At 46.6% G+C, this 24,686-nt stretch overlaps 1 protein-coding gene across 1 annotated transcript in view; it reads left to right on the plus strand.

Moving 5' to 3' along the window:
- The first annotated feature begins 3,362 nt into the window (after window positions 1-3,362).
- PLEKHG4 (pleckstrin homology and RhoGEF domain containing G4) overlaps window positions 3,363-24,686 on the plus strand; it is a 76,622-nt gene continuing 55,298 nt past the window's right edge. Inside the window, exon 1 of the mRNA XM_048515978.1 lies at window positions 3,363-3,436. Coding sequence (XP_048371935.1) covers window positions 3,434-3,436 — 3 coding nt within the window. The 5' untranslated portion in view covers window positions 3,363-3,433. The remainder of the gene's footprint in view (window positions 3,437-24,686) is intronic.

The following is a 24,686-nucleotide window of genomic DNA, read 5'->3' on the forward strand; positions in this document are numbered from 1 at the left end:
CCACCCCCCGCCCTTAATTCTGGACCTTGATTTCCCAACGTAACCAGATGTTAGCTATTTATTAGGGGCAAAGGGGTGAGTGTATGATCCCAGGGAAGGGGTGGGCACGGGTGGTGGGAGAAGCTCTGGATTACAAGGAGGGAATTGTCTGCTGTTTGCAGTACAGTCTGGCGGCTGGGCTGGGAAGCCCTCTGGGGCAAACCCGGCTGAACTCAAAGGGCTTGCCGCAGATAGCCGCTCCTTTCAACAGGGTTTGTGCAGGGGAAATTCCTGGGGCGTTGCGTGGCTGACAGCTGTTTTTTTTAAAAGTAGGCCGGAGCAAAATCCCAAAACAAAAGCCACGTGATTCCTTTCATTCAAGACTAACCAAATATAGCTCAATGCAATGCGCAAGTTTTGAATGACACAGAACTCTTCATCTGGAGGCTGGCTTTAATCTCAGATCCTAGACCAGGGGTAGGGAACCTGCGGCTCGAGAGCCACATGCGGCTCTTCTGCCCTTGCACTGCGGCTCCACGAGCCGAGCCGCCAGCCCCATCCTTGCCCACCCTGCAGGCAGCAGGGCAGGCGCACCAACTGCCCACGGCCGGCTGGGCTGCGCCGCGGGCTTCCCCTCTCGCTTGCCCCATTGGGAGCGGGGCTGGCGCTTTCCCGGCGGCGGGCAAGGCCGAGCCGCCGGCTTCATCCTTGCCCGCCCTGCAGGCAGCAGGGTGGGCACATCCATGCACTTCTCAGAATGAGCGGAGTAAAAGGTAAAAAAACCCAATATATACAGTGTTATCTTTATTTTAAATGTCAAAAATTATTTGCGGCTCCAAGTGTTTTCTTTTCCCGTGGAAAACGGGTCCAAATGGCTCTTTGAGTGTTAAAGGTTCCCTACCCCTGTCCTAGACCAACACACTAACTGCTATACCGGACTGGCTCCTGGGAAGGCATTTCAGGGAAACTGAGCGGCATGAAAAACTTAAGCCTGTGCACTGTGATCCTGCGAATCAGGCCATCTGGTTAAAAGGTCCTGGATCCTAATAATTTACTGTGTAGCAATTTATTTATTTACTTCATATATATTTGCTATTTCTCCCTAATGCAGATACAAAGCAGCTTACATTATTCTCCTGCAGAACTCAAAAGCTTGCATGCTCATTGTTATTTTGCTTGGATTTAACAAAAAGGCACTCAGGCACTTGGAAACACTATTAAAAGTTGGAAATGAGATATTTAGATGTTTGTTGGATTCAACAAACTTTGAACCATTTGTGGGATTTCTACGCTTCAGAGACACAACAATGGGCAAGATCAATAACTGCCCGTCCACCTGGCCTCTCTGTTGCGGCCTCCACCTTGTGAATGGCCTGACTGATGAGGTCAAGGAGACTCCTACTCTCCTGGTACTGTGTAAACCGATTCCGGAGGGCTCTTTTCACATAGGCAATAGCATTGTATTGTAACAAAATGTTTCAGAAAGATGCTTTAGTGACAAGAAAGGGACTGCGGACTATACTACTGTATAGTATACTGTGTACAGTATATATACTGTCTGCTGTCATATATATTGTGCGAACCTTTTAGAGACCAAGTGATGGCGAACCTTTTAGAGACCAAGTGCCAGGGGCGGAGCAAGGGAAAACTGCGTCCAGGGCACATGTGTGCCCCGTGCCCCTGCCACACCCCTGCCATCCCCCGCCCTGCCCTGGAACGCCCTAAAACACCCCATCACACCTCTGGAACGCCCTCACCACGCCCCCGCAGGGTCACGCACCCAGTGCGTTGCGCATCTCTCGCCCCCTTGACACTATGCCACTGCCGAGTGCCTAAAAAGAGGGCTCTGAGTGCCACCTCTGGCACCCATGCCATAGGTTTGCCACCACTAGGTAATTTCTGCATCACTATGTCAGATTAATAGTTTGTTCAGTTTCCTCTTGGTTTCAGATTTTTGCAATCCTAGTTGTATTACATTGCTGAATGGCCATCCCATTTTTTGGAATGTGATTTACATTGTGTAACAAGCCTTGAGTTTCAGTGAAAAAGGGGATTGTAAATAACGTGAATGAAATACAAAGGAAAGGATGAAGCCCAGCGTGTGGCCTGAGAAATCTCTCCGTTGCCCTCCCTCCACTGTCCTTTTAAACTAACATTTAATATCTGATGAAGCAAAAGAAGAAGAGTTTGGATTGATACCTTGCTTTTCTCTCCCTTTAAGGAATCTCAAAGCAGCTTACAAACTCCTTCCTTTCCCTCCCCCACAACAGACACCTTGTGAGGTTGGTGGGGCTGAGAGAGTTCTGAAGAACTGTGACTAGCCCAAGGTCACAGCAGGCTTCATGTGTAGGAGCAGGGAAACAAACTTGGTCCACCAGATTAGAGTCCATGACTCATGTGGAAGAGTGAGGAATCAAACCCGGTTCTCCATATTAGAGTCTGCCTGTTCTTAACCACTACATCTGCTGGCTCTCAAGAGTTCTCCAGAACTTGAAGACTTTCATGGTTAAGGTGTGTATTTCGGTTGGTCACATGGCTTTTGCTAAAGACCGATATGGCTATTCACTGTTCTCCACTGTGGGAGAGCCAGTGTGGTGTAATAGTTAAGGTGCCAGATCAGGATAGGGGAAATCCATTTTTGAACCCCCACTCTGCCATGAAAACTTGCTGGAGTGACTTTGGGCCAGTTAGACACCCTCAGCTTTGGCCCTGACAAGTACTTGCATGGGAGACCTGCAAGGAACACCAAAGTGCAACGCAAAGGCAAAGGCACGGCAACATCTCTTGCCTTGAAAACCCTACAGGGTAGCCAATCTCAATCCTGACTGTATGGCAAAACACACACAATTCATTGTGGAGGAGGTCTGATGTGTTCAACGTGGTTTGGGATGCCCATTGCTTCTGGGGAGCGCATACTCATGCACAGGTTTTGCAGACTTTCAGAACCCCCACCACCACCACCTATTTGTGCAAAAGGGCAGAAGTCCTTTCCAAGTTCCACTTGAAAGTCTGTCTCCTGCAAATGCAAAACCACCCGTTATTTTCAGGAGAGGCTAAATTCTGCCTCCTCGAGTTGCAACATGGTGTCCGGGGGCGGCGCGGGGGGCGCTTTGACCCTCCTGTCGAGCCGTGCCGGAGAGCGAGCCAGGCCCGGCCAGACCAGGCCGGATTGGGAAGGGTAATGGGCGCAGCTGAAGTCCGGAGCGACGGGAGGGTGGGGGCAAAAAGGAAGGCGCCGCCGGGCGTCGGTTGTCCGAGCAGCCTGCAAAGGCCCCGCCAGCCAAGGCCGGCCCGGAGGGAGGGGGATTAGCCGAGGGGGCGGGCAGGGCTCGGGTTACACGGCTTGGCTGCCTCTCAGCTGGGCAACTGCACAGCCGAGCCACGCATGGAGGGCGCCGGAGACCTGCGATGCCGCTAGGGGGGCAGGCCGGCGGGGCACCCCGGAGAGGCGGCCATGGTGAGTCGGCTGGAGGCCGGGGGGAGCTGCGGCTCGGAGAGAGAGGGGCAGCAGCAGGCTCCTGCTTCGGCGCCCAGGGCCTGGCCGGGCCAGGAATGCCAGCCCCGGGCCCACGCTTGGCACCGAGAGGGCAGTGCCTGGGATCCGTTGCCCAGCCTGGCACAGCCCTAGCGGGCGCTCGGGAAACGTGCCGACTACTAGGAGCCCGCCCGGGCACCTTTCCCTGGAGCGCGCCAAACTTTCCGCCCGCGTGGAGAGAAAAGAGTGTGGCATCGCCCTGTGGGCACCGTGGGCTGCCCGGCTCCCTCTCTCGCCCTGGAGGGAGAGGTAGCGCCTGGTGCCACCAGCTCACTTTTCCGGGGTGAATCGTCTTGAGGGCTCCTATAGCTACCACCAGTTGCTGCCCAGAGGAGACACGGGTGGGGAGAGGAGGGGGCAGGCGTCGCGACCCCCCAGGAGGCGACACGACTTTGCTCTGGGTGTCTGGGTCACTGGCAGGCCACACAGGTGACCTTTGTGAGAGGTGGGCTCAAGGCTGCTTTTCTGCGCTTGTGGTGGCACAGTGAAGGGGCGCAGAGGGGACCCCAAGGGTTCTTATCTGTCCCAGCTTTCTCTTGCAGGCATGGCACTGCCCACCTGGTCCAAACTTGGCTTGAACGTGGCCCCCAACAGTGTGCACCCAGGAAGGGCCAGATGTATTTTGTTTGGTGCAGGAAAACCTCTTGAACCAGCTTTGGGTGGGCATCTCAGAGGGCACATACTGGAGGCACAGAAATTTATCCTGCTGTTGTGTTAGTGGGGGGTGGGCGGGGCAGGTGAGAAACAGACCTTCCCAGAAATTTGCATCATGTCCTTATGGGTAGTTTTTCTTTTATGTTATTTACTTTATTTGTACTCTGTCTTTCTCCCCAGTGGGGGCCAAAGTGATTTGCATCATTCTCTCCATTTTATCCTCACAACAACCTGGTTAGGTCGGTTAGGCTGAGAGCGTGCACCTGGCCCATGGTCACCTGGCAAGCTTCCATGGCAGAAACTTGAACTGGGGTCTCCCAGACTCCAGTACTCTAACCACTACATTATCTTGCACCTGTCAAACCTGGCCAGACATGATTGTTCAGGAGGGAGGTGGGCACTCCTGCTGTTCTGAGAGCTTTCTGGTCCTGGCTATAACTGCACAGCATTTTGTGTGGTTAGAGGGAGGGTTGTTTTTTATGAGTTCTCTGTGTCTTATACATCTGGGATCTTGATGCCACAAGCATGCACTAGTTAAGCAATTGCACATGATGCGGATTACAAAATGGAATTTGGGCTCAGCCCAGGAAACCAACTGGCGGCGGGTTCAGGACAGGCAAAAGGTGTCCCCTTCTTCACCCAGCACGTAATGCCCTTTCAGGATTCACTGCCACAAAGCGGTGGGTGGCTGCTAGTCAGAAGGCTTTAGAAAGGATCAGATAAATTTGTGGAGGAGGGTAGATCTGCAGTGCCAATTTGATAGAGCCTCCATGTTCGTGAGCAGTCTTTCTCTACATCCCAGATGACAGGAACAAACAATAGATAAGTGTGCCTCGGGTTGGAGGCCTCCAAGAAGCATCTAGCTATGGGGGAAAGGACTGCAGACTAGATTGATCCTGGATCTAATCTGGGGAACTCTTTTTACATGCTCACATAGTTTTGAGCTAAGTCTAAACACTGCATTTCTTTTACTGTCTCCCACCCTTTCCCAGATGCCATCCTCTCCCCTTTAGATTTCTTTTTTTCTCTCCGTGTAGCCTCTTGTGGCTATTGGGACTCTTCTTGTAGTGTTTATTGTACTTTCTAGTCTCCATGCTCTTTTCTGCCTAAATGAAACTCTTTTTTATTTATTTATTTATTTATTTATTTATTTATTTATTGTTTCGGCTTTTATACCGCCCCATCCCCAAGGGGCTTTTTGCATCTCATCTGAACCAAATATGGGACTTCAGTGGAGGAAAATGGGCAAATATTTTTCTGTAGTTGTGCACAGAGGGGAAGTATATTTATGCAGTTACCATGCAAAAATGATGATGTGATATAACTGCATTTTTTTTAAAAAAAACCCCATTCTTCTAGTTTGGCACTCTGACTACTACATTGCCCTGACTCAGTCACTTGTCGTTCATTGGGTCTGTGCTGCCACCTGAGGATTCAATGCAAGTCTGGAAAGGTAGAAGACTCTTCAGGGAGTACATGGAATAATGCCAGTTTGGGGATTCTCTGGTCTAGGATGATCATCCCTAATGGAGGATGCTATAAATGTCCCAACTCATTTTAATGGGGACAGGTGAGAACAGGTGAGGATATAGCAGGAAATGACAGTTGTTAAAGCAAACCAAAATATACAAGCCCAAAACAGGTGGGGCACTCACAGGTATGCATACTGAAATGCTAGAAGACCCCAAGCTAAGATGGGAGTTAGTAGTCATTTCAGAGGCCTGGTTTAAAGGAGATATTTTCCAAATAGAAAGTTTACATCCTGAATTTCTGCAATTCAAACAACACATCAACTATAATGGGATATAGTTATTCTAGACCAAGAAGAGGAAGAAGTATTTGGGTTTATAGAGGAAGAAGAGTTTGGATTCTCTCCTGTAAGGAGTCTAAAAGCGGCTTACAAATTCCTTTCCTTCCTCTCCACACAACAGACACCTTTTGTAGAAGGTGGGGCTGAGAGAATTCTGAGAGAACTGTTGTGAGCCCAAGGTCACCCAGCAGGCTTCATATGTAGATGTGGGGAAAGAAATCTGGCCTACCAGATAAGAGTCCACTGTTCATGTGGAAGAGTGGAATCTCTTCTTCCACAGGACAAGTAGCAAGAGTTAGAGATCTAGGAGTAATTGATGAACTAGAAAATGTGACGTCACCGGACAGCATATACCTGAGGGTTCTTAACTAGGAGACTCTAGGCAGCTTACAAACTCCTTTCCCTTTCTCTCCTCACAGCAGGCACCTTGTGAGGTAGGTAAGGCTGAGAGACTTCCGAAGAACTGTGACTAACCCAAGGTCACCCAGCAGGCTTCATGTGTAGGATCAGGAAAACAAATCTAGTTCAGCAGAGAAGAGTCTGCCAGAGAAGAGTGGGGAATCAAATCTGGTTCTCAGAATTAGAGTCCACCACTCTTAACCACTACGCCACATTGTCTCGTAATGGAGGGGAAGAAGAATTAGAATCCCCTCCCCCGTGATTGGGATTAGGACCTGTGATATTTAGTTTGTTAACAGTTGATGTAGAATTAGGAATGTTAGGTGAAATGGCCAAGTATGCAGAGGATGCCAAATTTTTCAGGATGGAGGAAAACCCAGGCAGACTTTGGAGAGCTCCAGAAGTTTGCAATTTAGAGTGGGTGGGCAAAAAAACAATAAACATAGCATAAAAATTGTTAAATGATGGACATTTAACTTTACATATTCATGGGTGGGCTCTGAAGTGGTGAAGATTGACCAGGAAATGGATCTTGTGGTTGTGGCAGACAGCTAGATGAAAATATTGGCTCAGGTGGGAAATAAAACAGCTTTTTCTTGTGATGCCTTGTGTAATATAGTGTGGCTGTATTATAATACTATGTACTATACTATTCTGGCCTCTTATCGTAATCAGGAAAAGGGCAACCAGGGGGTCGGAAAATCCTTTTGAGGAAAGGAGTTTGAGACTTTTCAGCTCAGAAGAAAGGCAGCTAAGCAGGAGGTATTAGCAGTGGTGGGATTCAAATAATTTAACAAACGGTTCTGGTGGTGGGATTCAAATAAATTAACAATTGGTTGTTTGCAAGTGCCATTTTAACAAACGGTTCTGCCGAAGTGGTGCGAATCTGCTGAATCCCACCACTGATTATAGGCATTGGTGGGATTCCAATAATTTAACAGCCGGTTCTGGTGGTGGGATTCAAATAATTTAACAACTGGTTGTTTACAAGAACCATTTTAACAACCGGTTCTGCCGAAGTGGTGTGAATTTGCTGAATCCCACCACTGATTATAGGGTTTTTAAAGGTTTAGTATGGCTGAGAGAAGAAACTTTTCCGCCCTCTTCCAGAATACAAAAACTTTGGGGCACTGAATCAGGTTGTTGGGCATTCATGATGGATAAGACAGGTCCTTCTCACAGCATATGGAATCCATTTGCCTCAAGACACAAAGATGGCCATTAGCTTAGCTAGCTTTAAAAGGGGAGACACACAAAAAAGCTATTAGCTGTGATGTTAAATATTAGTTACTGGGGGGTGGGGGCAAATGCAGAATTGGGGAGTGTCTCTTGCCTTTACCCTCTATTTGTGGTCTTCAGAGAAGCATTCTGATCGGCTGCTGTGAATAACAGGGCTTTGGGTCTGATCCAGCGAGGCTTTTCTGGTGCTGCTGTTGTTTCTAGAGTTCTTACCGTGATATTTATTTTCTAGCAGCCCATCAAGCTTCTAGGAATTGGCTGTTTATGTGATTCCCTGTTCCCTTTTGAGGCAGATGGCAGAACCACAAATGTTCACAGTGAACAGCTTCTCATTTGCAATTCGTTGCAGCTAATTGGCACAGCAATTTCACCTTGCCCCTTTTAAGCCTGGGCTTAGACAGATGAACTGCATGGATGGAAAAATGACAGAACCAGCTCTTAGCATACAACAAGCCAGAACCCCATAAGGAACTGTACGAGAGGAGCACTTTTAAATTCTATCCCACTCCCCCTCAATCTCCCTTTCTCAGAATCCTCTAAATTCAAGAAATTTCTCTTCCCGCCACAGGTGCTCCCACCATTCCTCATGAGGCAATTTTTTTGCCCCCCCCTCCCCCCAATTAATCTACAAAGTTGTATTTTGGGGGGTAAGCATTTCAAGTTTGTAGTATCTTTGAGCGTCCCAGTTTTTACCACATTCACTATCTACATAGGGCCAAACTTCTTTACTGTTAGATTTTGCATATTGTATACTTTTATGTGTCATAGGCACACTTACTGATTATTTATTTACTTCATTTGCACCCTGCCTTTCTCCTCAATGTGGACCCAAAGTGGCTTTCTGTTGCTTTTCTTTTTATTTATCTACTTATGCATTGGATTTATGACCTGCCCTTTCCCTTATCCTCACAACAGCCCTTTGAGGTAGGTTAGGATGAGTGTTTGTGATTGACCCAAGGCCACCCAGCAGGATTTCATGGCAGAGTGGGGATTTGAACCAGGGGCTCCTAGATTCTCTCAGTCCAGAACTCTGACCTCTATATCACATCGGTACTCTCACTACACTGTCTCTGAGTAGGATTTACTTCTGAGTATGCATGTTGAAGATTGCGTTGATATGATAGAGAGCAAAGGTGGAGGAATCTAATTTCCTACAGCTAAAGATGCATTTCTTTCTAGGGTAGACAGACTGGAGATTAGACAGAATCTTAACTTGTTTACTGAGGTTGGTGCTGAGATCTCAGAGGCCCGGGCCTACTAAGGGGCGCGTGGGGGTCACAGTGGCACTCCAGTAAGAATCCGCTCCCCCACCCCCCCAACTGCAGCACAAGTAAATGAGCTCATTCCAGTTGCCTTTGAATTGTTTTCCAGTGCAGGGCTGTTCAGACGTGGGCAGGGGTGGGCGCGCTCGGATATTGCTTTGTTCCACTGCTACCCCAGGGTGGCCTTTCAAGAGCTCAGACGGGGATGAGAAAATGAAGCCCTTTAACTCTGCATCTAGCATATGGGCTGGAGGCGGGAGCACAATGCATCAGTTATCCAGCTCCCTGGGAACATTTGGCTTTTGAGCAAGCAGAGAAATGCATCTGTGTTACAATCTGCAGACCCTTTGCTAACACAGCACCTGCAGACCACTCCCTTGCTCACACACTAACACACCCATGAGGTTATGAGTCCTGCGGAATTTTAAGAACATGTTCTGCCTTCTTTATATTGTGTTTCTGACTATTACTGGTCTTGCTGCCATGACTTCATCTTGACAAAAATTTAGCAGGGGACTGTTTCTTGGTGGGCAGATGTTCACTTTCTAAGATTCTGCATGTTGGCATTGATATATCATTGGACAGCATGCTGTCATCGAACAAAAGGAGTCTTGCCTTGTTAACATATTTTATTTATTTATTTAATTTATATCCCACCCTGTCCCTGCAGGGCTCAGGCATATCTAGTTGCAAATGACTGCTAATGTGCTCCTGCCACCCCAATAGCAGCAAACGGGGCAGGAACAGCATCCACACACACCTGTTCATGTGCTGCTGTAGTGCTCCCTTCCTTGCAGATGTTGCCGGCACCCCCTGCAGCCCAGTCCCCCTTTCCCCTCATTTCCCCTTTGCTTACCAAGCTGTGCTTGAATGAACGCTACACCGTAGCTCAGCAGGAAAAGACCTTTAAAGGGCAAAAGAGTGTATATGGCAGTGAGGTTCCCTGTACCATTTTGAAAACAGAGCTTTACAGTGGCGGGCATGTGCATGCATATCCCCCCCCCCCCCACACACACACATAACACAGTCAGTCCAAGTATTCCCCTTTGAACTGGAAAAAAAACCCCTCAGTTTTGCTGGAGTTCAAGTCCAAGGGGAAAGCCCCAGAAACTCCACGTATGAACCTTAACATGGAACCCAAGATAGGGGAGACTGAGCTTTTGGCAAGGCAGTACAGCTTGATTTCAGTACCTCTTTCCATCTTGCAAACAAAAACCTCTGATGTTCTAAAGGGGGATCCATAAGCTTTAAGGACCTTTCAGAGATTCTTCCCTATCCTGACCTACAGGATGCTTTGTAGCCTGAAGCACCCTGAAGTAACTTCAGGGCAGGACGTTACTCCGTAGTAATGGCTACTCAGTGGAAGTACAATGTGTTCTGTTGACACTCAGCAGTATTATATCTATCTGGCCGTTTCCGCACGGCCTCCTTGCGCCCCCATGCCGCCAAGAGTGCGGGCGGCGTGGGGGCGCAAGCCCGTTCGCATGCAAGCATGCGAACGGGAGAAGCGGAGGCCGGCAGACGGCAGGCGGCTCCGCACGGAGCCGCCTCTGCTCCTCGCCATTATCGGTTTCATACCTGGCGTCGCCAGCGAGCCGTCGCAGTCCTCGCCCGCTGCCCTCCGACCCCTGGAGGTCGGAGGAGGACAGTGTGGGCGGGCTGCGCACGCCCGCAGGCTTAACGCAGGAGGACACCGCGAGTGGGCGGAGATTGAGAGACAGCGCCGCCTCCGGCGGCGCTGTTCGCGACCGCGCCGCAGGAAGACGCTTTCCTTCCTCTCAACAACAACCCTTTAAAGGGTTGTTGTTTAGGGCGGCTTGACGCCACCCTGGGGGGAGGGAAGAAGAGTCAGGTCGCCGAACGGCGGCCTGGGGGCGCCTTTTTTGGCGCCCCCAGGCCGTCATAAATGGGCCGTGCGGAAACGGCCTCTGTTCCAGGGCAGAGATTTTTAAAGTGCTAGATCCCCGAGTCTTCAGGTTCTAGATTTTAGACATTTTCAACAGAGAAATTGTGTCTGTTGAATGATTTGGTCAAAATGTTTTTGTATTTTGGAAACAAAATCACAACTTCCTTAGTGTCAATAACAATATCTCTTTTAGCAGCCCATTGTAGGTTGTAAACAGCTGGAAGATTGAAAAAGAGTGTCAGAAACAGGGGATCAAGATTCTCCCATGAAAGGAGGAGGGCAAGGCCAGAGATTATCATGATACCAGAACATATCTTTTTCAGTCTGCAAAATGTTGCATGTTTTCCTTGTGAAGTGGGAACTTTATCATTTGTTTTGTTAGCTGAGTTGCCAATTCTGGAGCTTTAGCATAGGGGCTGATTTCTGGGCCCTCAAGGCAAAAGATCGAAATCTGAAGGCTGACAGTTGACCTCCACAATCTATGGCTTTTTCTAAGACTTTTTTTTTTGCATGTTTGATTGTGGTAGAGAGCTGCCGTGGTATAGTGGTTAGAATCTTGCTGGAATCCATGCTCTGCCATAGAAGTGTGCTGAGTGATCTTGGCCCAGTCACACTCTCTACTACACCAATCGTATCTCACAGAACTGTTGTGAGGATAAAGTGGAGCAGAGGAGAATTATGTGATCTTCTTTTGGTTCCCATTGGGGGCGGGGATGAGGTATGAATGAAGTTTAATAAGTAAGTAAAATTAATCTACAGGTAGATTGACTATGGGAGGTAACAATTTTGGAGCCACAGGTTGACAAGATTTGGTGTTTAACTAACAGTGAATTTCTATATTCTTTAAAAAATTGTACGATTAATAGTTTGTCCCTTTAAAGCCACAGGACTGGAACTACGTGTATTCATATGTGGTACTATTCCTCGTGGTGTGTGGCAGTCAGGGTTGGTGACAGGTGTGGAGAAAAACACCCTTTCCCTTTAAGAGAGGGTTACTGTATGGAAATAGGCAGTGGAAATCTTTCATGGGATGGAGCTAAATAACATCACCTGATACACAAAAGCCTATTAGGCCTCTGTTGTAGGGGTAGGACTTTTTTTCTGCAGACATGGTGGCACCCATAAGTATGGTGCGGCATCTGCTAACTAGGGTTGCCAGCTGCCTGCAGCAAAAAATGTCCCGTCTCTTTAGTGGAGGTTTAACTGTAACATTATTTGCCTCCATCCTATGACAAGCTTCAGCTGCATATTTCCACACATTAAAACGCCATTAAAGTGACAGGGTCTTTCCCCCCAATTCTGCTGGCTACACTAGCCAAAAGAACCAAGAGACCTGCAGGGAAGGAATTGCTGTAGTTTCACCCTACTAATTTCCACTGCTTTTTGTGTTGGTCTGCAGATTTGAATCTGACACTGGAATCCATTTGTTCTATGCTCTTATTAAAATACCACCTGACTACCCCTCTTTCTGCCTGTGTAGAGAACAGTTTTCAGGTGACAGCAGTACAGGTCGCTAGATGGCGCTCCTTTGATATGGCTCTGCAGCAGACATTTTAGTTGCTTTCTATTGCTTCCTTTCTTCTTTTTCTTTTCTTTCTTTTCTTTTTTGCTCTTCGGTTTGATGGACAGAATTTGCAACTGATTTATGGCGATCCCTGTGATAGGATATCAGATACTCAAAAGATCTCATACTTGTTAAATAATTCTGATCTTGTAGTTTACGAATTGGTGGCCAAGGTTTTACTAGCAATCATACACTTTAAAGGATAGCTCTGTTCTTTCTAATTTTGTAGTGTCATTCTGTTATTATGAGATTCTTTGCCACTGTTTTCTTTGGGGAGGATGTATTATAACTATGTTAATAAAGGCTTTTGTATTGTATTGCTCATCAATTTGATGGGCAAATGTTGCAGCTGACTTATGGCGATCACGTAGGTTTTTCAAGGCCAGACACTTAACTGGTGGTTTGTCATTGCTCTCCTCTGCATGGAGACCCTGGTATTCCTTGGTAGTCTCCCTTTCAGATGCTTTCCAGATTTGACCCTGCTTAGTTTCTGAGATCTGACAAGATGGGGCTAGCTTGGAGTATCCATGTCAGGGAGCTACCTGCCTGGTGCTTGAGATTTTCTTATTGTCTGAAGGGAGGCCTAGCTGGGTGCTGTGTGAGAGCCTTGAGGAAAGAGCAAGGCAGTCGTCTGACCCAGCAGGGCGCCCAATGAAATAAGAATTTGCCACAGTCAGAGGGCGAATGTGAAGTGGTTAGTGTCAGATGAGGATCTAAGAGACCAAGGTTTGAATTCCCCCTCTGCCATGGAAACCTGCTAGGTGACCTTGGGCTGGTCACACACTGTTGAGCTTATCTACCTCACAGGGCTGTGAGGATAAAACAGAGGAGAGAATTATGTAAGCCGCACTCAATCTCCATTGTGGAGGAAGGTGGAGTATAAGTGAGGTAAATGAAAAAATATAAATAAATAAATAATCTCCTATGCCATGAGATGGACTCCCTAAGACAAGTCTATGCCCTGACTGGTGCCCACCTTTCTCAGATGTGGAAGCAGGTAATATGTCTTTGTCTCATCTGTTTCTTAATGGGGAGAGGAATTGAGCTTGGGAATCATTGGCTTACTTAGGGCAACCTTATAAGCTGGGAAGGTGAAATGGTCATTTCCCAAGACCAAGGGTAGTCTTCAGACTGTTGCATGGAGCAGCAGTGGCGTAGGAGGTTAAGAGCTCGTGTATCTAATCTGGAGGAACTGGGTTTGATTCCCAGCTCTGCCACCTGAGCTGTGGAGGCTTATCTGGGGAATTCAGATTAGCCTGTACGCTCTCGCACACGCCAGCTGGGTGACCTTGGGCTAGTCACAGCTTCTCGGAGCTCTCTCAGCCCCACCTACCTCACAGGGTGTTTGTTGTGAGGGGGGAAGGGCAAGGAGATTGTAAGCCCCTTTGAGTCTCCTGCAGGAGAGAAAGGGGGGGGGGGATATAAATCCAAACTCTTCTCTTCTTCTGCGTTGCGAGGTTGCAACCTGGAGTTAGACCTGTGCTTTTAAATCCCCCAAAGCTGCCTCACCTGCCTGCTTAGTGGGGATGTGATCTCTTATCATAGAATCCACCCTCCAAAGCCACCATTTTGTACAGGGAAACTGATCTGTGTAGGTAGTCTGGCGATCAACTGTAATTCTGGGAGAACTCCAGTCCACACCTGGAGGTTGGCAGCCCAGATATACAACACACGAGGAGTTCTGCTTGTTAAGAGGAAGTGCGACTGGAGGAGAGGAAGAAGTAGGAGAAGCTGTGTCTGTTGTCTGGCTGTCGGGAGTGCTGGAGGGATTTGAAGCGGCTGGAGGCAAATTTCTGAGCTACAACTTGGCAAAACCTCCAGGCAGCTGATGGTTTGGATTAATGGCAGGCACAAAAGTGGTAGCTTTCTGCCTGATTCAAGCTGCAAAATTCAGTCTCAGCTGCAAGCATGAAAAGAAGCAGAATTCAGGCTACTGTCTTGTGGTTCTAATGCTGGGTTAAGATCTGGGTTTCAAATTCTGACTGCTATGAAGCTGCGGGGTCACTACCTCAGCCTTTATGACATAGCAGGGTTATTACATCGAAGGGGGATACACGATTATCATTTGGAACTGTTTGGAGAAAGGGTAGGAAAAAACTTTTTGGCACCCATATGCCCATGGATACGACATAGGTGTGTGCTATAACAGTAATTCACCTCTTTATTACTAGATCTTTTTAGAGGGATTTCCCAGTGTCCATTGAAAGTGTCCAGCCCTGCTGGACAGTTTTGCCTCTTGTAAGATTAGCATTTGTGCAGTAGGTGGGAAAAGGAAGAAACCTGCGTATTGTCGAAGGCTTTCATGGCTGGATTCTACTGGTTGTGGTGGGTTTTCCAGGCTGTGTGGCCGTGGTCTGGGAGACCTTGTTCCTCACGTTTCGCCTGCCTCTGTGGCTGGTATCTTCAGAGGTGTATCATAGAGAGAAGTATGTTACACACCTGTCTTTGTTCCATGACTGCTGTATCTGCAAGGCGTGAGTCTGTGGTTTAAGGGCCCTGGTAGAAATGATTTCCGGATGATCTGGAGGCAGTGCAATGCAGCTGCAGTTACAGAGGAGTCCAGATAAAGTCCAAGAGAGGAAATGAATAATTAAGGGCAAAGCAAGTCTGTGCTTTCTGAGAAATGGCCCAGGCACTTGCTGTGAATGACTGGCAGCCAGAAAGTGAGTGTGTGTGTGTGTATATGTGTGGCTGCAATGCATAAAGGTAAGGAAGGAGATATTTCAGCATCTCTTGCTGCTGTAGGATTGAAGGTAACATTTTTGACTGAGCCTCAAGAATGGGGGCCAGCCAGAACAACAGCTATCCTGTTCCACCGAGCCCCTGAAATGGTGTGGCTAGAACACACTCCCCATTCATGGTCACTGTGGCATGAAATGTCTATCTTTGTAGGACTGGGGCCAGAGGGGAGTGCCAGCAGGAGCAGTTTACTCCGGCTTGTGCAGAAGGAGACTACGTGGAATCAGGTCAAGACCACCATGACAGAGTCTAGCCAAGGGGTTGCAAGCTGTTAGGGATGGAAAGGTCTTTGCGGGGACAAGCTGGTGATGATGGGTGTGAAGGGTGGGGGGGATAAGAAGCAGCTTCTTCTGAGTGTTGACTGTGTTAATAACAGCTAAGTGCTTGGTGCAGTGATCAGTGTTTTAGCCTAGGATTGGGACTCAGGCTCAGATAGTTCAGGAATGAGCACCCCATCAGTTCTTCGTCAGCATGGCCAATTGGCCATGCTGGTAGGGGCTGATGGGAATTGTAGTTCCTGAACATCTGGAGAGCCGCAGGTTCCCTACCCCTGGCCTAGGAGCTGGGAAACCCAAATACAGGCCTCTACTCTGCCAGGAGTTCTTCCTGGGTGATCTTGGGCTGGTCGCTTTCAGTCTAGCCTACTTAAAAGGGTTGTTGTGAGGAAAAAATGGAAAGGAGAGGAGAATGTTGTTAGCCTCTTTGGAGAGAAAAGTGGGGTATGAACATTGGAATAAATATAGGTTTGAGATGCAATGAATGAATGGCAACCCCAGCTCTTCCAATGACTGTTCATACTGCCTTCAATAACGATTTATAGCACATCATTATGCATTAATGATAAGAGTACATTCCACAGTTATCCCCCATTCCTTGATTGTGAGAATACCCTAACATTTTTCCAGGGCTTTCTTTTGAGAGAAAATGGTGGGCCTTGCTCTGGGGGATTCTGGGGTACATTCGAAAGAACTCTAGTCAAGGAGTAGGATTCTTGTTCCCTTTGAAGAGTAAAATGAGTCTATATTCCTGCTCTTCTTCAAATCAAGGGTGGGACTGTAGCTCAGTAACAGAGCTTCTGCCTTAAATGCACAGGTTCAATCCCAAGCATTTCCAGCTGTAAGAGTTAGGTGGCAGAAGATAGGAAAACTGTCTACCTGAGACTCTACAGAGATGCAACCAATCAGAACAGACAACATTTACCTAAGTATACCATGTTTCAATTGGTAAAGGGCAGTTTCATGTAAACTTATCCTAATAAAATATTTAACAGCTTTAAAAAAAATTAACGGTTGGTTGAACGGACTTTTAATGCACAGGGATGTTTCTTTAAGGCAGGATGTAGTTTCCTGATTCTTTTCCTTGCTGGCTGATGCCAAACGGACTCTAACCAAATGGCCCCACAGCAGATGACGAGAAAAGACCTTTATCGCCATTCATGGTATCAGACTGCATAGCCTGTATGTGGGATATGTTAGGGTTGAGATGGATGGGTCCTGTAGAGATGTTTATATTCAGTTTTCTGAATGGAAAGAGGTCCTTTGGGGTTAGGGAATGGAAGGAAAAGTCAATTTCCTATCAACCGTGCAAGAACCAAAGATAACCAGTTGGCAATAAGAGAAGGACTTGGCAAGGCAAGCAACAGGAAGGCTTCTGGGTCAGAGTGTCTAAGCAATTCCAAGGACATGAGGAATTCTGGCAGAGGAGCAAGAAGCATTGGAACGAGGATCTGGCTACAAGAGCCGGAAGCTTGTGCCCAGAGCCAGGGTCTGGGCATCAGCTGGCTGAAAGAAGCAGTTGCTCAGAGAAAGTGGAAGAGGCAGAAACACATGGGTTTCATCTTTCAAGGATTCCCAGGCCTGAGCGAACCTGGGCTTCATCCAATCTGGATAAGAGTATCTGCTGAGTTTACAAACCCCAAGATCTCTATCTGTGCTCTAGTGCTCAATAATGCAGTTGTCTAGAAAATTACCTGATAATTTTTGCCAACCAAAGCCAAGGTTTGAGCTGCAGAGTTGTCCAGTCCAAATAGGAGTCCAAAACATTCTTCAAAGCTCAATCCTATCCAGCGTCAAAATGTTCATGCGTGGGGGTTGGATGGAAAGTGAGTATCAGAGTGATGTCCTAGTTGTGCAAGCCTGTGAAGATACGAGGTCAGGCAACACCTTGAGCCGATTACCTCAATATCACTTATTTCAAACTTGAGAACAACAGTCTTGACTCAGTAGAAGTCAGTTTCATTAATTCTTTGACTGAAGATGATGGAACAGATAGCAAGAGGGGCCAACTGGTATGGAGGTTGGAGGGTTTATGCATCTTTGAATGACTGAAGATTTTACTAGGAGAAGGAAAAGATCAGGTTTTGGAGAATCTGAGAAGTTTCATAGTGGATTTTAATTAGGTATTGGTGTGGATCATAACTTGAAATACATGAGGATATTGCCAGAAAGAAATAATTGATCTGAGTTTTGCATGCTTGCCCAATGGGAGAGTTAACTGTACCTCTGGTTTTGACCACTGTCTTCTGTTTGAGACAGTAGGAAGATGCAACAGGAAGAAATGTTGCAGAGGGTAACCAAAGACCCTTGCTAGGCCTCTGATATTATGGGAGTGCTAGCCGATGGCTACAGATTCCTTGCTCACTGGCCCATTTTACATTTTTGAATGAGGTTTTCCCCCAGGCTTTCTGGAGGCTTGCATGCCAGTCCCTTTAATAGATCAAGAGGGAGAAAATGCCTGTGGATATGCTCCCTTTTTTGTACTTGGGCTTCATAGCCGCCCATATTTTGGCACACATCCCTCGGTGCACAAAGGCGTCTTTTAGAAATCATGTGCCAAATCTCCACCCTACTTTGATCTGCATGGAAAAGCCTGAGCACGTGAGGCCAGTTGCTCTTTGAATAAGCTCAGTGTAGGCTATCACTGGAGGGAATGGTGCCTTTTTGGGCGGAGGAGGTGTTGCGTGTGTGAACTGCTGCATGCTCGTCTGTATCAGATCATCACTGTTGTCCGTTCAGGCTGGCTGCAATCTGTGAGATTTCGAGCAGAGACTGGTCTTTGCTGATAGCGGTGTAGGGTTTAGATTGGACTCGATGGCCTTGTGGGCCCTTTCTACTATTCCTAGAATGCACTGCAGGAAAGCAAGCGGAGAAAAAAAGGTGGAGGTTGATCGGTGGAGCTTGCCAGTCTCTAGCCACGTTTCACCCCTTTCTCCCACTGAGCCCCACTGGCTGGCACCCTTTGTTTTTGCTCTGAAGTTTGACTCTGATGGTGTCACTGTTTTGCTACCTCAGTCACTTCTTTCGCTGGTGTTTGCAAAAAATGTAAAATATTTTCTCTGCCAATGAACATTTAGTTAGAACCTCCCAGATCACATACAGCTGTATCCTTGGCACTCCTAAAAATATTGCAACCCCTTTCAGACCTGCAGGCCCCTTGTGTAGCAAAGGGGAAAGAATCAAGTAATACTGAGAAGGCCCCAGCATTGAAGCACAATCCTAAATTGCTATGTTTCTTGCCAGGCTTCTCCATCAGCTTTTCCCCTCTCCTCAAACAGTTCCCCCATTGTTGGAAGGGCTAGAGACTTGTTCACAAAAGGTAAACAACAGTTAGGTGTCCTGGGAGACTAAAACTCAGTGCCAATATTTAACTCTTGTGCAAACTGCACACAAACCAAGCCAGGACTCATGCTAAGGTTGATTACTCTGTGGAAAATTCCTAGAGATTTCAGGGGGGTGCTAAGAGGTGGCATTTGGGATGGGAGTTTGGCGAGGATGTGATGTCACTCGAGGACTTCTGTTTCTTCTAGGCTCTGTGGTATACATAGAGTCCTCCTTCCGTAGCTGACAGGTGATCTGATCTGGAGGTCTATTATAATTCTAAGAGACTTCTATCTCCCACCTTGAGGTTGGTAACCCTAATTCCTACAAGGTAGGATTACAATTCTCTCATCATAGAGCCTGGCAATCTCTGCATTATTTTACACTTCTCTTTTCAGCATAAAAGTCCTTTCAGTGTGAGTTTTTCTGAAGGGCTCTTGGTTGTCAGGGCATCTAGTAACAAACCGAGTAACACCAGGGGTATCAAACACCAGTGGTTTGTTTAAGTGGTGGCTTAGTGAATAGGGCAGCAATTTTGGCCTGCTCAAGTCATTTGGATGGAAAACTGTTCCTTCCATTGGCATAACAGAGGATTTCCTATTTGCCATAAGAACCGCATAATGAGCTGTTAATGAGGACAAAGGCCTTTATTTTGTATGAGAGAAAGTTTGCACTGATAGCTGTGAGGTGCCCCCTCTGGGCAAGACCAGTCCCTTTCCTGGTTTTGTTCTCTGGAGTGATGGCTGTGCCTGGGGTGTTTTAGCCTGAACTAATTCCTTGTTTTCCCACATCGAAACCTTTTTTTTACTGGATCAGGAAAGGTACCAGAATTATGAGGTTGATAGTAATTAAAGCTAGAACCCCAGGGGACTCTTCTGTTTACTTTGTGTGATAAGATACACACCTACACTAGCGAGGTCTCTGCTTCTTCCCAGGTTGGTTATCTTTTTGGTTTGGGGGCAACACAGATGAGGTGTTTGCTTTCTTGGACAGAGTCCAAAATCACACCTGGGTTTTTGGTGACTGCCGCACCCCAGAAAAAATGAGGTGGCACAGCAAAGCGAAGGCCATGACTTCTATTCAGCTAGTCCAATTTCTTTTTTACTCCACCCTTTGAGGATCTTAGGGTAGCATATATGGTTCTCTTCCATCATTTTATCATTACAACAACCCCATAAGTACATTAACATGACTGAGAGTCAGCCAAGTGAGTTTTGTGGCAAGTGGACATTTGAAGCTTAGTCTTCCAAGTCCTAGTCCAACAAATGACCTCACACAACTCTACACAGTTTCCCTGCCATTGACATTCATTGATTGATTGGTCTCTACAGTTTTTTGCAGTGATGCTTCTTCGGGCGGGTGCGGTGGGGGTGGGATGGCTCAGAGACTGCTTTTTATGAAAAAGAAGAGTTTGGATTTATACCCCCCTTTCTCTCCTGTAAGGAGACTCAAAGGGGCTTACAAACTCCTTTCCCTTCCTCTCCCCACAACAGACACCTTGTGAGGCAGGTGGGGCGAAGAGAGTTCTTGAGAGAACTGTGACTAGGCCAGGACATCCAGCAGGAATGTAGGAGTGCGGAAACAAATCCTGTTCACCAGATAAGACTCCACTGCTCACGTGGAGGAGTGGGGAATGAAACGCAGCTCTCCAGATTAGAGTCCACCTGCTCTTAACCACTACACCACACTGGCCATAGATGTATATTGCAATGAGAGAATATGCTAGACATATCTGTTTGTTTACACATCTATATACAAGCTGGGCAAGTGAGAGAAGACACCCAGAGGGTTAGCTTTTAAAACAGTGCCAGTTCCCCCCAAACCAAGTAGCAAGGCATTGGAAACCCCCTTCCCCACATACATCCCTTTCTTCCTTGCAAGGTGTATACAAAAAGCAGAATTGGTTCTGGAGATATGTAACTTTTTCACCAGAAAACCCTGTTTAACACTAGTGGTCTGCTTTTCAGAGCCATGTCATGTTGAGGCAACTGAGACAGACCGCCTTTTGCCTTCTATTAACTGGAAGATAGCACACTTGTGATTTTTCTGGTTTACAAAAGAGTATGACCTTGCATGAGTTTGCAGTTCTGAAAGTATACGGGGAGTTGATCACTTTTGTGAAGGTCTTTAGCCCTGTTTACAAATTATGGTGAATGTGTGTACAATCCATGTATACTGTTTAACTTGATTTCTGTTGATATGTGAGTTGAACATTATGTTCAGTCCATGTACTGCTGAATGTATGGTTGAAGCCCACAATATGCAGATCCTGTCCCTGTTTCTTTTTTGTAAACACTGGTTCTTGCAGACAAATACATTCACGTACATGCAGGACAAACGTGCATTCGCTGTACACATGCACAGGGCTAGCATGGTATACTACTTGGTATCATAGGAACAGGGAGACCCACACTAGTAGGATTCAAAAAACTTAACTAGTTCTGGTGGGATTCAAATAATTTTACAAGCACCATTTTAACAACCGGTTCTGCCGAAATGGTGCGAACCTGCTGAATCCCACCACTGGAGACCCAGATTCAAATTACTATAGAATCCACCATTAAGTTGCTTGGTTGACCTTGCGCCAGCCACTCTCAGCCTAATCTACCTCACAGGGTTGTTGTGAGAATAAAATAAGGGACAGAATCATCAATGCCACACTGCGCCCCTTGAAGAAAAGGCAGGGTAAATGAGTGGTTGGAATTTTTTTATTTTTTCCAGAAATGAGCCATTGATTTATCACTGGAACATAACTTCAGACCATTGCTGCTTTCAGCTGCTGAGCCATTTCTGCACATCCCCCCCCCCCCCCGGAGCTAGCAGTGATATGAGGGAATTATTGCCAAAGAACGGTTTTGTGCTGCCATCAAATGGGCTGTATCATTTCTCAGCATGTGTGCAGTTTGATTTGAGTTCTGGTTTGAGCTTCTGACCCCCCCCCCCCCGCCGCCGCCTTTACACCTGCTTATAGAAAAAACACACTAGATGCTTTAGTCAGGCAAACTATCTGATCATGCTTTTGCAACGGACAACAACGGAAAACCCATTCAGGTGTTGTTCTGCTGCTTGGATGTCTGTCAACGGTAGCTTGGTAGCTGATGTGGGCTGCATAATATATCTTCCTACCATCTGTGCACTCCCTGGATGCATATTGAAATCCTGGATGCATATTGAAATCCTGACTACATCCTTCTAAGTTCGATGAGGGCAACAAGATTCGCTGGGGTGTAATTCTGTTCAGGATTGCGCTGTCAAAGTCTGTTTCCATGTCCCAAGTGGAACAGGACTATTGATTTTTTTTGGAATTCTTTTGCAAGGCATTTAGATATTCCACAATCCAAGGGAGAAAATGACAGTTTAACTGCTTCAGGTTCCGGGTTCTCTTCTCTTTCCCTGGCTGGCTTGGGGAGGGAGGTAGGTGTCGCCTGTCCCCTGCTTTAACAGCTAGAGGGCCAGCAAAGCCTACTAGACTGAGCATAGCATTGCTGTTTGGACACAAGCTGAACCCGTGCTGAGAGGTGAGGAGAATGGACTTCAGTTCCCTTTTCCCTTTCGCCCAGCCTCAGGGAAACATTTCTTCCTCTTCCCGCTTAATCGAGACTCCCTCCCCAGTGATAAAAAATGGCGTGTGATCAGTGCAGAGGGCCCAGCCTGAATGTAGTGCTACATAGGCTTGTTTTCTCCATTTGTGTAACAGCCACTGGTGGTTCTGCAAATGGTTTGCACCCAAATCGTGCAGAATATCATTAAATGTTTGCAAGCAATGAGGAATTCCAGGAACTGTGTTTTCTGGGTTTCAGTGAGATACAGGGTGCACAGGGAGATTTTGCATGTCCCCTCACCCGCCATTCTGGCACTCAGTATGGTAGAATTGCTAGCTCCAAGTTGGGAAATACCTGGATATTTTGGAAGTGCAGCCTGAGGAGGGTGAGGTTTGGGACTTCATTTGAGTGTAATGCCATAAAGTCTACTTTCTAAAGCAGCCATTTTCTCCAGGTGAGCTGGTCTCTGTCATCTCCAGCTACCTCCTGGAGTTTGGCAACCCTAAGTACTGGAGAGTGTCTCACAAAAAAATGTTTTATTTACAAAAATATACACCTACAGAATTTGCAAAGGGCATATTTTGCTCCCTCTTCGATCTCTAAGAGAGAAATGGGAGCTCGGCTTTTTGCCTCCTTTCTCTGTCTAGATCTCAGAATTTCTGAATCAATTGAAGTAGAAAGGTTGATTTTCCCCCACCCCCACCACTGCATTTCAACCTGCCGGAGCTTTACAATAAATGTGTTACAACAAAGCTGTTGTTTCTGCATGTACTCTCCCCGCCTCCCTTAACTGGCAGCTTCTCCTACCTCTGGGGCCTTAAGAAAGGAGTTGTTTGGAGACTTTCTAACAATTAACTCCCTTTCAGGAAAATTCTGGACTACAGCCATTAACCCTGCAGGCCTAAACAGAGGTGGGTTAAAAATCAATGGATTAAAAAGGAAGACTCAGTTTAGGATTTCATTGCTAGGGACCTTAGCATTTTTCCAACCTTCTGTCAAGTTGCAAATGCCAAACCCACTTGAAGTACTCTGGTAGCAAATGCCCAGTGCTGTTCTCTAAATGTTATCTACGGGGCTGGTAAAATACTGCTTCGCTAAATGACATCTCATATCCACTTCACTTTGGAAATTGGAAAAATCTTTTTGACAGCTAGCTTTGAAAAATGCACGGATCTGTGCTCATTAAATATGTGGATAGATATCAGAAGTGCATGCTCTTGAAGGGAAGGGTTCTCTGACACAAACTGCATGACTCTGTGCAAGTGGTCTTTTGCACACTGAAGACTCATAGCTTTTCCTTGACAAAACCTGCAATAAATGTGGTGAATCTTTGGCCTCTTCTGCACATGCAGAAGAATGCACTTTCAATCCATTTTCAATGCACTTTGAAGACACTGGATTTCACTGTGCGGAACAGCAAAATCCACTTGCAAACAAATGTGAAAGTGGATTGAATGTGCATTATTCTGCATGTGCGGAAGGGGGCTTTGTGAGGAAGAATGCCCTCTTTTGTGTGTTTGGCGTGACCCAGAGGCTTTCATTCTGAATGATTCATTTTTATGTGTATCTGTTGTGCATGAAGAATCATGACCTAGCTATGCTCTTTGGAGAGTTTTGTGTATGTGTAATAGTATAGTAGTGTGAGAATAATAAATCATCTTCCTTTTAGTGAGACAGTTTAAAAGAGATTTTGGAGATTTTTGTATATGTGTAATAGTATAGTTGTGTGAGAATAAGGAATAATCTTCCTTTTAGTGAGTCAGTTTAAAAGATGAAGCCCTGTCCATCACATACCTTCTGTAGACCCTGATTGGGTAGAAAGATGACATAAAAATATTTAAAACAAACAAATAATCTGCCATTGTCATCAAGGAAACCCACATTTAGATCAACACCCTCAACATTGAGTCACCCAGTATGTATTCTTCAGAAGTTCACGTATCTGTTTATTTGAAATGGAATTTGCTTAAGACAGCTTGCTGAAGGATGTAAATATTAGCACAAGTCAGTTATGCAATATAATTAACTGCACACAACTCTTGATACCTCATATGACTTGGGTTACCAGCTCTGGGTTGGGAAATACCTGGAGATTTTGGAAGTGGAGCCCAGGTAGGGTGGAGTTTGTGAAGGGGAGGAACCTCAGCAGCATATTTTGCCAGAGGCTCCGCCCTCCAAAGCAGCCCTTTTCTCCAAGGGAACTGATCTCAATAGTCTGGAAATCAATTGTACACCAATTGTACACCAGCGTGGTATAATGGTTAAGAGCAGGTGCACTCTAATCTGGAGAACCAGGTTTGATTCCCCACTCTGCCACTTGAGCTGTGGAGGCTTATCTGGTGAACTAGATTAGTTTGTGCACTCCACCACTCGCCAGCTGGATGACCTTGGGCTAGTCACGGTTCTTTGGAGCTCCCTCAGCCCCACCCAACTCACAGGGTGTTTGTTGTGGAGCAGGGGG

The sequence above is a fragment of the Sphaerodactylus townsendi genome, linkage group LG14 (genome assembly GCF_021028975.2).
Source record: "Sphaerodactylus townsendi isolate TG3544 linkage group LG14, MPM_Stown_v2.3, whole genome shotgun sequence".
NCBI lineage: Eukaryota > Metazoa > Chordata > Lepidosauria > Squamata > Sphaerodactylidae > Sphaerodactylus > Sphaerodactylus townsendi.